Source organism: Pteropus vampyrus, unplaced genomic scaffold, assembly GCF_000151845.1.
Source record: "Pteropus vampyrus isolate Shadow unplaced genomic scaffold, Pvam_2.0 Scaffold390, whole genome shotgun sequence".
Taxonomy (NCBI): Eukaryota; Metazoa; Chordata; class Mammalia; order Chiroptera; family Pteropodidae; genus Pteropus; species Pteropus vampyrus.
Window position 1 is genome coordinate 1,969,922 of NW_011889171.1, and position 17,593 is coordinate 1,987,514.

The 17,593-nt window shown below is 40.1% G+C and overlaps 1 protein-coding gene across 1 annotated transcript in view; it reads right to left on the reverse strand.

Annotated features, from left to right (window-relative positions):
• KIAA1210 (KIAA1210 ortholog) overlaps positions 1-17,593 on the reverse strand; it is a 66,443-nt gene that overhangs the window by 8,263 nt on the left and 40,587 nt on the right. Inside the window, 5 exon segments of the mRNA XM_023523327.1 lie at positions 477-640; positions 1,646-4,408; positions 4,718-6,001; positions 13,276-13,377; positions 13,569-13,680. Coding sequence (XP_023379095.1) covers positions 477-640; positions 1,646-4,408; positions 4,718-6,001; positions 13,276-13,377; positions 13,569-13,680 — 4,425 coding nt within the window.

A 17,593-nucleotide genomic window follows, 5' to 3' on the forward strand; every position in this document is an offset into this window, starting at 1 on the left:
ACTGATAGGAAAAGGTGTCTAGAAATTAAATGTTAAATGAAAAATAGTATGTATAGTTAGATTCCATTTATATTTTCTTAAATACATATACATACTTATAAGAGTAAAATATCTGTAAAAATAGTTAACTCTCACCCCAGTGGTTACCTTTGTTTTTTTGTTTTTTTGTTTTTTTGTTTTTTGACTTACTCCTTATTTCTCAACCAATTTCATGGAATCCTGCTCTAGAATATTTAGAATAGGATCTGATTTACAGAATCTTCTCATAATTATTACTTTTCACAAATCCTTTAAGAGCACAAAGCAGGGTGCACTTGAGTACAAATCAAGTTTTTTTCCTCTGAAGAGTCCCCCTGCCATTATTAATGCAACCGAAGAAGTAGGGAGCTGCATGCTTGGCAAGGTTCCCAGTGCAAGCTTAAATGGTTGGCTCCAGCAACCTTTTGGAGTGCTTTTTGGGCTGACTCAGGTCCTACCTCATATGTAGGCTTCTTAGTCTCAGCCTTAGCTTCAGCTCTATTATCGGGTTTTAGTTCTTTCATAGGAATGTGGGTCGGAAAATTCCTCTGCCTCTGCTTTACCATGGTTATCCAAGCTGGCTCTGAGGTTGCATAATCTGATTGTTGAATAGGAGCCTCTCCTGAGAAAAGAATAAAAGGAGTTAGAACAGAAGCAAGGCAGGCAGGGTCTTGAGCTTGGCTGGGGCCTACCCACAGTAATGCCCCAGAGGGATCTTTGTTAACTGCCAAATGAAAATAAACAAATATCACATAGAGAAGGGCCCACTTTTTGTGCCCTCCCTATAACCTGGCAAGGTAGGAGAGATCCTTGGGTAGATAAGAAGTTGTACTTCAAAAGTTTGCACTATCCTCTTACTGGTCCTTTTTCTTCTCTATCCATCTCTCTTCCTATCTCATGGTAGGACGATTGTTGCCAGGTGGGCTGGCAATGTTCCTAAGAGGCCAGAGGCCCAGGCCATTAATGTTATTCTTCTAACTCCAAGGAAAATCTTATAGTATTTGTTACTTCATAGTCCTTCATGCAAGTGTGTGGTTACATGGGTGTGGTTATAGGCATATATAAGAGTATGTGATGGTGAGTCTGAAGGTGCAAAGGCTTTGAGAGAGATTAGTGCTCAAAAGATCACCTGGCTCTGGATTCTTAGACATTTCAGGTGAGTGAAGAAGCAATGGAAGTACAAACATTTATAGTAAATTAAGATTTCAAGCTAAGAGTTTGAATATAGTGCTCTATTAATGAGTTGGCTTTAAAAATCCACATGGTATTGGGGGGAGCATAATACATGTAAAAGTATCTTGAGAAAAGCATAAATTCTATCTAAATATAAAATGTACAGAGGGTGGGAAGAGGGAATGAGGAGATGGTCATGCATGTGTCCATTACAGAATGTGGATAGATGTTCAGATGAGACTCCCTTGGAAAACAGAAGACTCAAAATTAACCCTCTCTAAATCCATTAATCTAGAACAAGGAACTATCTTTCCCCTAAATCCACAAGCGAGCCCTATCAGAGAAACAACTCAGCAGGCAGGGCTAGAACAGACTGCTTCCCATTCGAGACTTTGATTTCCAGTTCTTCCCTCCACTTGGTACCTACTTGCCATCTGGAAAGTTAAAGTCTCACCTGGGATCTTGTAAGCAGGTTGCTTCTTGGCCATGCTGCCAGACCTGGTCTTGTCCTGTTGCTTCTCTGCAAAGTCAGATATTGTGGTGACGTTCTCTCTGATGCCCAGGAGCCCCTGGGAAGCACTTCTGATTTGTGGTTCTCTACCCACATAAGATGAAACTGGGCTTAAGGAGAATGAAGGAAGCTTGGTAAAATGGTCTTGTTTCTCACTCTCCTGCTTCTGTGAGGAAGGGATCCTTCTCAGTCGGACTCCAAAACGGTTTTCAACATCAGCCCCACTGGGGAATAAATTTGAATAGCTGTTATCGCGATCACTATTATCAAGAACCTCCTTCTTATTTTCCCCAGAAGTGGATGTTGGCCAGGCAGGAGAGATGGTGAACTTCACAGGTTTGGTAGCAGGAGTCGGGATATTCTTAATGAAGTTTTCAGAGTCCTGGCCATGTTTGCTGGTTTTATTTGGAGAAGCTGGACCTCTTAGTAGTGACCAGCTGCTAGCATTGCTCTCAAAAACATTTCCCTTGGCAGGAGCATTCATGGAACGTGAATAAACTTGTTGCTGATATTCAGGGTCTGGAAAGGCCTGAAAAGGGTGTCTGGGAGGCAGGTGATCATCCTTAGCACTGATCTGCCCTACAGGTACACTTGCTGAATCTGTTGAGAAAATATGTGGCTGGAATTCAGCCTCATCCTCAGCCTGGGACCACCATTCTTTAGGAGAGCTCTTAGAAACTGATAAGACTTTTTGCTGGTTCTCAAGCTTCCCCAATTTCTGGGAAAGGTATCTGGGAGGCAGCTGCTCTTGAGAACTAATCCACTTCACAGGAGGACTCTCTGAATGTGAGAAAACTTCTTGTGGGTCTTCAGGCCTACCCAGGGACTGTAAAGGGCATTTTGTAGGCAGCGGCTTCAAAGAAATGCCTCCCTCAATATCAGCTCTCTCCCAATCTGAGAAAACTTGGTGCTCAACTTTAGGACTCAACAAAGATTTGGAAGGTTGATTTGAAGACAGAGGATCCACATAAATCCGTTCCTCAGTAGCAGGGGTCTCTGAAAAAAATTGCTGTGCCATAAACTTCACGAATGACCTGGAAGGACGCCTGGGAAGCGGCAATTTCTTAGATGTGCCTCCTTCAGCAGCATTATTCTCTAGATATGAGGATATTTCCTGAACTTTAGACCTCCTTAATAAGTGAGTGGGATATTTGGAAGACCTCTCATATGTGCCCCCTTCGACAGCAGCACTCTCAAAACTTGACATTTGCTGGACTTTATGTCTCACAACGGACCAGTTTCTGGGAGGCGGCAGGTCTGCAGACGTGTCCCCCTCAATGGCAACATTCTTTGGACCTGCAGAAATTGATTGTTTAACTACTGGTTTCATCTGGGGCTGAGAAGGCTTTCTGGGAGGCATTGGCTCCATAGGACCGCTCCATTCTGCTGGAACACTCATTGAACCTGAGAAGACTTCCTGCTTCACAACTTGTCTCACTGGGGACTTAGAAGGCATTCTGGGAGGCATCCGCTCCATAGGACTGCTCTCAGCCACAGCTCTCTCTGAACTTGCAGAGGCTTGCTGCTCAGATTTAGGACTCACCAAAGGCTTGAAGACACGTCTGGGAGGCATCCACTCCATAGGACTGCTCCTCTCAACCACAGCTCTCTTTGAACTTGCAGAGGCTTGCCATTCAGATTTATGGCTCACCCAGGGCTGGGAGGCATTTCTGGGAGGCATCCACTCCATAGGACTGCCCTTCTCAGCCACAGCTCTCCCTGAACTTGCAGAGGCTTGCTGCTCAGATTTAGGACTCACCAAAGGCTGGAAGACATGTCTGGGAGGCATCCACTCCATAGGACTGCTCCTTTCAGCTACAGCTCTCTCTGAACTTGAAGAGGCTTGCTTCTCAGATTTAAGATTCACCAAAGGCTGGAAGACATGTCTGGGAGGCATCCACTCCATAGGACTGCCCTTCTCAGCCACAGCTCTCCCTGAACTTGCAGAGGCTTGTTGCCCAGAGGCTTGTTGCACAGCTCTCCCTGAACTTGCAGGGCTCATCAAGGGCTGAAAGGCATGTCTGGGAGGCATCGGCTTCATAGGGCCACTCCATTCTGCTGGAGCACTCACTGAGCTTGAGAAGATGTCTTGCTTCACAACTGATCTCTTCGGGCGCCGAGAAGGCCTTCTGGGTGGCAGTGGCTCCATAGGAATGCCCCACTCTACAGCAGTGCTCTCTGGATCTGAAGAGGCATGTTGTTCAAATCTGAGGCTCTCCCAGGGATGGAAGGTATGTCTAGAAGGCACTGGCTCCATAGGACTACTCCATTCTGTGGAAGCACTTGCTGACTTGCTGGTATCGGACCGTGGCTGGAATTTAAGCCTTGCCAAGGGCTGGCAAAGATATTTTGGAGGCAGCATCTGCACAAAAATGCCCTCATTACCAGCAACGTTCTCTGAGAAGCTATGCTGGGCTTGAACATTTGTCAAGGATTGAGGAAAACATTGAGGGAGCAGTGGCTCCACCGAAAAGGCTGTCTCAGCACCCTCTGAACCTGAGAACACATTTTGTTTAACTTTTGGGTTCATCAAGGGCTGGGCAAAACCTTCAGAAAGTAGAGGCACCATGGAATTTCTCTCCTTAACAGCTGTGTTCTCTGGAAATGAGGAAACTTTTTGCTTGAGTGTAGGGCTCAAACATGGCTGGAAAGGGTGTCTCATAGGTGGTGGTTCCATAGAAATGCTCCTCTTAGCTGCAGAGCTCTCTGGACCTGCAGAGATTTCTTGCTCAGCTATTGGTTTCATGAGGAGCTGAGAATGATGTATTGGAGGCTGTAGCTCCATAGAAGTGACCCCTTCAACAGCAGTAATTTCTGGACCTGAGGAGATTGGTTGCTCAACTTTATGCCTCATCAGGCGTTTAGCATTCATTCTGGGAGGCAATGGCTCCATAGAAATGCCCCACTCAAGAGCAGCACTCTCCCAACCTGCAGAATCTTGCTGCTTTGATTTAGGGCTCAACCAGGGCTGGAAAGTATGCCTGGGAGGCATCAGCTCCCATTCTGCAGAAGCACTCATTGAATCTGAGGAGACTTGTTGCTGAACAAATGGCCTCACAAAGGACTGAGAAAGGTGTTGGGGAGGAATCTGCTCCACAGAAACACCCCACGCCCCTGGTGTGTTCTCTGAAACTGAGGAGACTTCTTGTTGGTCTTCGGGCTTCTCCAAGGCCAGGGAAGAGTGTCTAGAAGACAGATCTTCTTCAGAGCTGCTCCAATCATCATCACTATTGTACTTTTCAACATAACTATTTGATTCTGTCAACACTTCATCTTCAGGCTCTCCCAAAGACTGGGAAGCAGATCTGGGAGCCAGCTGCTCATGAGAGCTGCTCAATTCTTCTTGGTCATCTTCAAGATTCTCCAAGGACTGGAAAGAGTGTCTGGGAGCCAGCTGCTGCTCAGAACCACTGCCCTCCTCTGAAGCACTCTCTGAATCTGAGAAAACTTCTTCAGCTTTGGTCTCCCTCGAGGACTGGGAAAGGCTTCTGAGAGACAGCCTCTCTGCAGAAATGCTTTCCTCTGAAAAGACACTTGCTATATCTGAAATGCTTGCTGTAAAGGTCTGGAGAACATTTCCAGGAGGGCTTTCTTTGCAGATGGTTGGGATATCTCTAGGTGACTCCATTTTAAATGGGACACTTCCCTGTGACTCAAAGCTAGAAGCGTCTTCCTCTTCTAACTCAATATGAGAAGGATCCGTAAGCAGCTGAGCCTCCACTGCCACTGAGAACATGATATCTTCTTGGGTTGTAAGAGGGCTTTCCACCACTGGTAAAAGACTAGCTCTGGCTTTTGTCTTCTCAGCTCCAGAAGCCCCATCTTCATGACATGGTGAAAGACCACTAACTATAGACTCTTTTGTGTCTTCAGGTATGGGATATGATGATGATGCTTCTCTGACTTCAAAATCTAAACTGGCCTTTCTTCTTTCCATGACATTTTTATCTGAAAGCAACTTCTGAGGAGTAGCAGTTGCTGCTTGTGGAGCTATGGGCTCCTCCATGGCTTGTTCTTCCAAGGACAGGTGCCAGAAAGGGCTATCCCTGGCAGTGTTATCAGCAGGTGTGGAATCAGCTGTATCACCGAAGCCAAACACTGGACTGGATTGTTTAGAGCTCCTTTCTCTGGGTTCACTCTCATTATTTTCTGAAGCACTTGATCCTTTTCTTCCATGTTGTCTTCCACATGCTGCTGACCATAAGTAGCCCTGACTTTCAGCAGCATCTGTGTTTGAAGACTGATCTGTTGTCTTATCATAAATCTCAATTTCGTTGTTCTGTTCCTGACTTGAGAGACCTGTACCAAAGAGAAATATGTGTGCTTCTAAATTCATAAAATAAGAACAGTCTGCATTGAGTGACATCAGAAACATAGCAGAGAGAAAGACATCCCCAAATCTCTCCCCTTGAAATAACAAAAGCTGAATATCTAAAGCTGAACATCTAAAACTCAACTAAAAACAGGCAAAGTGCACACCAACACATATGAGTGGGAGATCTGCGCATAAGAGCTAAGCCAGGTCAGAACACCAGTTGTTGGGAGGTGGACTGGGAGAAACAAAGAAGCTGCCTCTGGCAGCCGCCAGAGCTCCCTGCAGGAGGAGTGGAGATGGAGAAGGTGCAGCGATTTCCCTGAACAGCTCTGCCTGGGATAGCTGTGAGCGCCACTGCGGCTTGTGGCAGTGCCCAGGTATCAGGGCAGAAAGCAGAGAAGTGGGGACGGCAGACAAGCAGGGATGGCAGAGAATAACAGTTGATTATTACCAGACAGATTGCAAAACACGAGGCTGAGTTGCAGCCCCCATTCCTCAAAACAGAGGGTCCCTCCACTCATATCCTCAGAGAACAAAATCTTCACAGCCCCAGGGGAATCTGAGGAAACACTACCAATACTGTTGCTAACACTGACAGGGACAGAGACTGAGGGTAACAAGTGTGACAGAACATCTATAATAAAAAAAAGGCATTATTAAGACTTTATATAATGCCAACTGCTGGAAACCAAGAGAAAAACACCTTTTTATAAAACAGGCTGAAGAGAGATGTGCATATAATAAATCTTGTTTCTGGAAAAAAGCAGAATACACTTCTATTAATGCCCAGGTGAAGAAATAGTCAATTAAACACTATGAACAAGCAAAATGACAAAGCATCTCAGAAAAAAAGAGAAAAATCTCCAGAGTATAAGCTTATAGACAGAGAAATATGTGACTTAAATGACGGAGAATTCAGAATGGTACTTCTGAAAAAACTCAGTGAGATACCAAATGATTCATATCAACAATTTCAGGAATTGAAAAAAAAAAAAAAAACAACTACATGAGCAGAGCAAGGAGATTGAAACACTCAAAAAGAATAGAATAAATCTTCTGGAGATAAAAAAAACACACTGCAAGAGTTGAAAAACGAAATAGCAAGGTTGGGAAATAGAGTCGACCAAATGGAGGAAAGGATCAGTGATGTCGAAGACAGAAATCTAGAAAGACATCAGAAGGAAGAAGAGAGAAACCAAAGAATGAAAAATAATGAAACAGAAATTCAAGAACTAGCTGATACCATCAGGAGAGGAAATATAAGAATAAAGGACATTATTGAAGATGAGTAAATGGAACAGAGGGTAGAAAGCATTTTAGACAAATAGTTGATGAGAATTCCCAAATCAAAGGAATGAGCTGGAGCTTGGAATTCAAGAAGACAACAGAACACCCAATTATCTCAACCCAAAAAGGCATTCACCAAGACACATCGTATTAAAGTGATCAAAAATTAACGACAAAAACAGAATACTCAGGGCAGCCACTGAGAAGAAAACGGTAACTTATAAAGGAAAATCCATTAGATTATCAGTGGACTTTGCAGTACAAACTTTACAAGCTGAAAGGAGTGGAATCAAATATTCAAACTATTAAGTGAAAGGAACTACCAGCATAGAATAATGTATCCAGCTAAGCTCTCCTTTAGATATGAAGGAGAAATAAAGATCTTTTCAGACAAACAAAAATTAAGGGAATTCTCCACTACGAGGTCTGCACTACAGGAAATACTGAAAAGGGTCAGCTCACCTAAAACAAAATGACCAAAAAAAAATACATAATTAGGAGTGAGGTGACTAGCAGGCAGACAGAAACAGAGGAGTGCAACCCTTACTAAGAAGAGGGCATTATAAGCTTAAACAATAAGAAGAGAATTGCTATAGCAAGATAGTAATGAATGTTCAGCATACATAGGGACAAATTGAGATAACAATGACTGAAAATGGAAGAATTCAAAGTTCCAAATTGGCAAAGGGGAATGGAGATAAGACACGAGCAGAAGAAAATGGACGACTGTATATATATAACTATCCTTTACATATTCAAAATGGCAACCACACGCCAAAGATTCAGAACTGAAGTAGATAACATAAAACAAGAAGAACCAGAGGGAAAACCCACAAAAGCCAGCCAAAATAAAGAAAACAGAAACACAAGGACAAGGAAGCAATGGAAACACCGAGCTACCAGAAAGCAAAAGAAAAAATGACTTTAAGAAGACCTCACATTTCAATAATCACCCTAAATGTAAATGGACTGAACTCACCAATAAAAAAGGCACGGAGTTGCAGAATGAATCAAAAAACAAAACTCAACCATATGCTGCCTCTGGGAGACACATTTCAGCTCTAAAGACAAATATAGACTCAAAGTAAAATGGTGTAAAATAATATTTCAAATAAATAGCATTTACAGAAAAGCAGGAGCAGCAGCACTAATATCAGATGAAATTGACTTCAAATTAAAAAAAAAGGAAAAAAAAGATACTGAGGGACACTTCATAATGATAAAGAGAATCATGCACCAAGAACACAAAACACTCATTAATATCTATACTCCAAATCAGGAGCCCCAAAATATAGAAAGCAATTACTAACAGAACTAAAGGGAAAAACAGACCAAAACACTATCAGAGTAGGGGATCTAAATACTCAACTGTTGGATGTGGACAATCATCCGAACAAAATTCAATAAGGAAATAACATCCTTAAATGACACATTAGACCGACTGGACATAATTAACATTTACAGAGCCTTCCATCCCTAAACAGCTGCTTATACATTCTTCTCTAGTGCACATGGAACATTCTCAAGAATTGACCACATCCTAGGACACAGAGATAGCCTCAACAAATATAAAAGGATTGAAATAATGCCAATCATATTCTCTGATCATAACACTTTGAAACTGGAGATCAACAGTAAAAAGAAAGTATGTTGTTTAATATCCAAATATGTGGATATTAAACAACATACTATTGAAGAATAACTGGGTCTGAAAAGAAATAAAAAAGAAATATCAAGAAATACATAGAAACGAATGATAATGATAGGACAACATATCAAAACTTTTGGGACACGACAAGAACGATCTTAAGAGGAAAGTTAATATCATTACAGGCCTATCACCAAAAATGAGAATGAGCCCAAATAGTAACCTAACACTTCATCTTAGAAAACTAGAAAAAGAAGAACAAATGAAGCCAAAATTCAGCAGAAGGAAAGAAATAATCAAAATTGGAGCAGAAATAAATGAAATTCAAAACAAAACAAAACAAAAAAACAATAGAAAAAATAAATACAACAAAGACATAGTTCCTTGAGAATGTTAAAAAAAATTGACAAATCCCTAGCTAAACACATTAAACAAAAAGAGAAAGGACACAAATAAAATCAGGGATGACAGAGGGGAAATTATGTCAGACACTGCACACATACAAAGGATCATACAAGAATACTATAAAAAAGTATATAACACTAAATTTAATAACCTAGACAAAATGAACCAGTACTTACAAAAATACAACATTCCTAGACTGAATCAAGAAGAACTGGAAAATCTAAATAGACTGATCAGCCGTATGGAAATTAAAACAATCATTGTAATCATACAAAAAAGTAAAAGTTCAGGACCAGATGGCTTCACCAGTGAATTCCACCAAACATTCAAAGAAGATTTAATACCTATTGTCCTCAAACTCTTCCAAAAAATCGAAGAGGAGGCAATACTTCCCAACTCATTTTATGAGACCAATATTACCCTGATCTCAAAACCTGGTAAAGATAACACAAAGAAAGAAAACTACAGACAAATACCTCTCATGAACACAAATGCAAAAATCCTAAATAAGATACCAGCAACTGAATACAGCAACATATTAAAAAGATTATACACCACGATCAAGTGGGCTTCATCCCAAAGGCACAGGGATGGTTCGACATATGCAAATCGACTAATGAGATACACCACATAAACAATTTTTTTAAAAAAAGTATCATATGATCATATCTATAAATACAGAAAAAGCCTTCGACAAGATACAGCATCCATTTATGAGCAAAACAGTTAACAAAATTGGTAGAGAAGGAAAGTACCTTAACATGATAAAGGCCATATATAACAAACCCTCAGTCAACATTATATTTAATGGTGAAAAACAAAAAACTGTCCCTCTACGATCAGGAACAAGGCAAGGCTGTCCACTATTGCCACTGTTATTCAATACAACATTGGAGGTCCTAGCGAGTGCAATCAGGCAAAAGAAAGACATAAAAGGCATCGAAATAGGAAACGAAAAAGTCACACTGTCACTATTTGCAGATGACATGATTCTCTCTTTAGAAAACCCTAAGGATTCCACAAGAACACGACTAGAAACAATAAGCAAATCCAATAAAGTCTCTGGATACAAAATCAATGTTCAAAAATCCATAGCTTTCCTATACTCTAATAATGGCGTGTCAGGAAAAGAAGTGGAAAAAAAAATATTTCCTTTTGCAATTGCAACAAAAAGAATAAAATACCTAGGAATAAATTTAACAAAACAAGTGATGGACCTATATAATGAAAACTATAAGACCCTATTAAAAGAAATAGAAGAACATACAAAGAAATGGAAAGATATTCCATGTTCTTGGATTGGAAAAATCAACGTAGTTAAAATGACCATATTTCCTAAAGCATTATACAGATTTAATGCAATTTCCATCAAAATCCCATCAGCATTTTTTAAAGATATAGAAAAAAAATCATCAGATTTGTATGGAAACACAAAAGACCCCAAACTGCCAAAGCCATCCTGAGAAAAAAGAACAAGGCTGGAGGCATCATTCTGCCCGACTTCAAATTATACTATAAAGCGACAGTAATCAAAACGGCATGGTATTGGCAACAAAGCAGACACACAGAGCAGTGGAACAGAATCGAGAGTCCAGAAGTAAACCCATATTTATACGGGCAAATAATTTTAGACAAAAAAGCCAAAATCCTACAGTGGAGAAAGGAAAGTCTCTTCAATAAATGATGCTGGGAATACTGGAAAGCCACCTGCAAAAGGATGAAACTAGACTGTTGTCTATCACCACACACCAAAATTAACTCAAAATGGATTAAGGATTTGAATATAAGACCTGAAACAATGAAATGCATTGAAGAAAACATAAGAACTAAACTCAAGGACCTTGGACTTAAAGAGGATTTTATGAATTTGACCTCAAAGGCAAGGGAAGAAAAAGCTAAAATAAATGAATGAGACTACATCAAACAAAAAAACTTCTGCTCAGCAAAAGAAATCATCAACAAGGTAAAGAGAGAACCATCTGAATGGGAAAATATATTTGCAAGCAACACCTTCGATAAGGGCCTAATATCCAAAATATACAAAGAACTCATACAACTCAATAACAACAACAACAACAACAACAACAACAACAACAAATGATCAAATCAAAAAATGGGCAGAAGACCTCAACAGACACTTCTCCCTAGAGGACATACAAATGGCCAACAAATATATGAAAAGATGCTCAACATTGCTAGCTATTAAGGAAATGCAAATGAAAACCACAGTGAGATACCATCTCACACCTGTTAGAATAGCTACAATCAACAGGACAAGTAATAACAAGTAATGTTAGAGAGAATGCGGAGAAAAAGGAACCCTCATACACTGCTGGTGGGACTGCAAATTGGTACAGCCACTATGGAAAACAGTATGGTGTTTCCTCAAAAAACTAAGAATTGATCTACCATATGATCCAGCAATCCCTCTACTGGGTATTTTCCCCAAAGACTTGAAAACCCATATCTGAAAAGATATTTGCATACCTTTGTTCATAGCAGCATTATTCATGGTGGCCAGGACTTGGAAGCAACTGAAGTGTCCTACGATAGATGATTGGTTAAAGAAGCTGTGATACATATATACAATGGGATATTACTCAGCCATAAGAAGAGATTAAATACTGCCATTTGCAACTACATGGATGGACCTCGATATAATTATGCTAAGCGAAATAAGCTAGACAGAAAAAGTTGACAATCACATATCACTTATATGTGGGATATAAACCTAAAAGCAACAAATGAGTGGGACAAACAGAGACTCAGGGACATAGACTATAGACTAGTGGTTACCAGAGGACTATAGACTAGTGGTTACTAGTGGGGTGGGGGAGGAGGGGGGAGGTAGATGGTGTAAAGGGAGTCAAATATAGTGGGATGGAGGAGCGCGGAGTGGGTAAAGGGGATCAAATATATGGTAGCTGAAGGAAACTGGACTTTGGGTGGTAAACACACAATAGAATATACAGATGTCAAATGATAATGTACACTTGACAATTATATAATTGTATTAACCAGTGGTACCTCATTAAACTTAATTTTAAAAAAAGATAGGAAAAGTAAAATGGATTATTCATTTAATTTTTTTCTTTTTTCTTTCCTTCTTTCTTTCTTTTTTCAGAACAGTTTTGTGGTTTTGTTAGTTTTCATGGGAAAATGTATTTAGAGATACCCTGTCTTTGAACTCACATGCGAAATCCTTTGTGGCAAAACTATGGAAAAATTGTCTGACTTAATTTGTGGAAATGGAATTTTGTTTTGTCAAGCACTGTGTGAAATTAGGTTGCCATCAGCTAGAGCCAACATCCACATATACACACAGAGAGAGATTTCCACTCCAGTGGTAGTTGTTTGGGGATTTTATGGGTGTTGGCTGCCAAAGACATCTGTCTGTGGTTGCTCCCAGCTCTCTTTGCCCATGGTTATGGGAACTGGTCTCACTGTTAATGCAAGACCTTTTCTCTCTACTGGAAAGGAAAAGCAACTTTACAAAACTAGTTTGGGGCCAATTCTGTTATTATTGTCTGGTTCTGTTGCTGAGGGGGAGTGCTAAAGGGGAAATCATTGGCTGCCCTCAGGTATCTGGGCTCATTGAGGAACTGAGCATGCATATTAGGCTTAAAGAGGATTAAAGAAATTTATAAAGAAACAAAATAACTCTGGTTGGAAATTCATTGAGATAAAATAGGGATCTAGGTATGACCCTTTATCTAAATCCCATGCAAGTGAGGGTTGTATTAATTAGGCAGTTTAGGTGGATAAACCTGGACCACATTAGCATGCATCTTAAATTGAAAGCTCTCTGAAGACCAAGGACAGCAGGTCTGAGTAATTTTTACTATATAGCTCCCGTCACATAGCCCTGCACTATTAAGCTTGTAGTACATTTCTGGGTGAGGTTGAAGATGTGCCGACCTGCACTGTCTTTTTGGGTATTCTTTTCATCAGCGTCTTTTGGTTTGTTTATACTCTTCTGTCCAGAAATCTGTGTAAGGTTTGGCTCCTCCTGCTTTGGTTTCACCTAAAAGAGGAAAAGAAAGAGCTTGAATCAGACGGAAGTGCTCATCACCCACCCCTGAATGATTGCCAAAGGGGGAAAAAAAGGAAAAAAAAATCCTTGATATCCAAATATCACTGCTGGGAGCATACAATACTATTAACAATGAAAATTATTTCCAATGGCATCTATCAGCTGGTGATCATTCAACCTATTGGAAGTGGTCCACCTACATTTCAAGTTTCTGATCTCTGAGTGATATGCTGCAGGGAACTCTCCAAAACACCCTGGAAAACACTGAACCACAATGCAAGGCCATAAATCTGAAAATAGGGGGTTGAGCCTGACAACAATCATATTCTTGGCAACACTGGAATTTTGAAACTTGCTTCATCAGACCTGGGAGACAAATTCAAATCCTGTTTGGCTTTTTTTCAGGGAATTTAGTGAAAACATGAATTATGTCTTTCTATCGCAAAAGAAGAAAGAGGATTGGGGTTTTGTTGAGAAAGAAGAGAGAAAAAGATAAAGCATTCAGTCCTTATATTTAAGGGGTTGAAGTTGTTTTATTATAAACAAGGTTTCCAGATAATTACGGTGAAGCTTTGAAAATGTCAGAGTAGCACTGCATTGAACAGTGTCCAGAATTCGCATAATGTAAGCCTTTATGAGTGTGTCTAAAGACAAACATACAACTTTATGAGCCCATTTGAAGTGCCTGTGCAAACAGACTCAACTCAAAATTATTTACTTTTGAGTGAATGAGGTCAAGTAGACCTGGATTCAAATATCTGCTCCATCATTTACTCTCTGTGTGGCCTTGGGCAAGTTATTCTCTAAATCTCTGTATCCACATCTGTAAATAAAGGGTAAGGGGAAACCTCCTGTAGAAATTCCAAAGCAGAAGAAAGTGGCAGCAACCTCTGTGTTATATATTATGCTGGACTCTCTTATATTCATCCATGTGTCAGAGAGAGTCACAAGTGAGAAGTTGTCCCCACCTTCTTAGAGTGTGCTACTCAGGCCTTTCTTCAATTAGGTTATGCAGAGAGACGAAAGAAGTGTCACACTAAGTTTCCCTTAGCCAACATTCCCTATTTCCCAGGTTTGTGGTGAAGTGTCCAGTGGATCATGCATATATTGGGTTTAGTGCATAAATTGGTCACTAGAGGGCCCCCTGGACCCACCACCCTGCCAATTGTTTTTTCAACTTGTACTTTGTTCTCTTTCTAAAGCTAAATTGAGATGTCTAAGGAGAGGGGAGCAGAAGGGTGGGGTGAAAAGAGTACTGGATTGGAAGTCAGAAGACTGGGTTCTGGTCCTAGCTCTGCCACCACCAGTTGACATTGGACAACTATTTGTGCTTTAATGTCCATCCCTGTAAAATGCTTTAACTGGGAAAGTTTTTAGTGTCTATCAGCTCTGATTTTATAACCATTTATAAATCATAGTCACTGAGGAATTGGGTATTTGACCAAAGTGAATCTTCCAGCTGATACATCCTTATAAACATCAATATCTTTTAATTCTTAACTTTTAGTAAAAATCTTTTCCAAAGGCATTAGTTCCCTATTTTCCTAAATAGAGATCAGGGAACATAGTTTAAGGGTTTTGCTTTGTTTTTTTTCTGTTTTTTTTTGTTTGTTTGTTTGTTTTGGTTTTTTTTTTGATGACTTGGACAAATAATGAACATGATCTATTATATTAGACTATAACACAGTGTGGCCCTGAGGGACTTATAACAGTGCGCAAGATTCTTGATCCCTATACCAAATATATGTCACTTTTCATTGCTGTCAGATCCCTGAATCTGATCTGGGACCATGATTTTAACAGAATTGGCTCACCTAAGTATAGCTCTGCCTGCGAGAAAGTAATGTGACAGGAGATTGTGACACCGGTGTGACACTGAGCGAGCTTTGGAGTTTTCAGCGGATCTTTGGAAACATGACAGAGTGAGAGACGTCCCCAGATCTCTCCCCTTGAAACAACAATAGGCTGAACATCTAAAACACAACCAAAAAACACCTAAACGGCACACCAGCACGACTGAGTGTGGGATCTGTGCGTAAGAGCTAGCACAGGTCAGAACCCTGGGTGTCATGTGGTGAACTGAGAGAAATAAAGAAGCTGCCTTTCGCACCCACCAGACCTACCTGTAGGAAGAAGAGAGGGGGAAAAGGAGTGGCAAGTTCTTGCCACGTGTTCCCTGAACAGCTCTGCCTGTGACAGTTGTGAGTTCTCGTGGCTGGCTGGCTGCAGAGATCAATATCAGGGCAGAAAGCAGAGAAGCAGCCAGCAGAGAAACAACAGTTCATTTTTACCAGCCGGATTGCAAAACCGAGGCTGAGCCACAGCCCCCAACCCCCAACCCACAGGGCCGATCCCCCCATACCCTCAGTGATGGAACACCGCGGAGCCCAGGGGAATCTGAGCAAACAAGACCAAAACTATTGCTAACACTTACAGTAACGGAAACTGAGGGTAGTGAGCGTGATTAAATATCTATCGGAAAATAAAAAGCCATTTTTAAAGCTCTGTATAAAGCAAGGATCCAAGAGGCTTAGAAGGCACCTACTGGAAATCAAAAGAAAAGCGCCTTCTTTGCAACAGACAAAAGAGAGAACTTTATATAATAAATCTTTCTGGAAAAACAGCAGAATAAATTTCCATTAATGCCCAGGTGGAGAAATAGGCCATTAAACACCATGAACAACCAAAGTGGCAAGGCATCTCAGAAAGAAAGAGAAAAATCTCTAGAAAATAAGCTTACAGACATAGATATATGCGACTTAAATGACAGAGAATTCAGGATGGCACTTCTGAAAAAACTCAATGAGATCCCAAACGATTCATATCAACAATTTAAGGAATTGAAAAAACAACTACATGAGCAGAGCAAGGAGATTGAAAAACTCAAAAAGAATAGAATAGATCTTCTGGAGATAAAAAAACACACTGCAAGAGTTGAAAAATGAAATAGCAAGCTTGGGAAACAGAGTCGACCAAATGGAGGAAAGGATCAGTGAAATCGAAGACAGAAATCTGGAAATAAATCAGAAGGAAGAAAAGAGAAACCGGAGAATGAAAAAATAATGAAAGAGAAATTCAAGAACTAGCTGACACCATCAGGAAAAAACTGAAGAATGAAAAATAATGAAAGAGAAATTCACGGTCAAGTGGGCTTCACCCCAAAGACACAGGGATGGTTCAACATATGCAAATCAATTAATATGATACACCACATAAACAAATTAAAAGAGATGAATCATATAATCATATCAATAGATGCAGAAAAAGCCTTTGACAAGATATAGCATCCATTTATTAGCAAAACACTTAACAAAATCGGTATAGAAGGAAAGTACCTTAATATGATAAAGGCCATATATGACAAACCCTTAGCCAACATTATACTTAATGGTGAAAAACTAAAAATCTTCCCTCTAAGATCAAGAACAAGGCGTGGCTGTCCACTATCGCCACTGTTATTCAGTATAGCACTGGAGGTCCTAGTGAGTGCAATCAGATGAGAGAAAGATATAAAAGGCATCCAAATAGGAAATGAAGAAGTCAAACTGTCACTATTTGCGGATGACATGTTCTCTCCTTAGAAAACCCTAAAGACTCCACAAGAATACTACTAGAAACAAGCAAATCCAATAAAGTCTCTGGATACAAAATCAGTGTTCAAAAATTCATAGCTTTCCTATACTCTAATAACAAAGTATCAGAAAGGAAAGTGGAAAAAATATTTCATTTTGCAATTGCAACAAAAAGAATAAAATACCTAGGAATAAATTTAACAAAACAAGTGATGGACCTATATAATGAAAAATATAAGACCCTATTAAAAGAAATAGAAGAACATACAAAGAAATGGAAAGATATTCCATGTTCAAGGATTGGAAGAATCAACATAGTTAAAATGACCATCTTACCTAAAGCATTATATAGATTTAATGCAATCCCCATCAAAATCTCATTGGTATTTTTTTTAAATAAATAGAACAAAAAAATCATCAGATGTATGGAAGCATAAAAGACCCCAAATTGCTAAAGTCATCCTGAGAAAAATGAACGAGCCTGGAGGCATCACACTGCCCGACTTCAAATTATACTACAAAGCCACAGTAATCAAAACGCCATGATACTGGAAGAAAAACAGACACACGGACCGACCAGTAGAACACAACCAAGAGTCCAGAAGTAAAACCATGTTTATATGAGCAAATA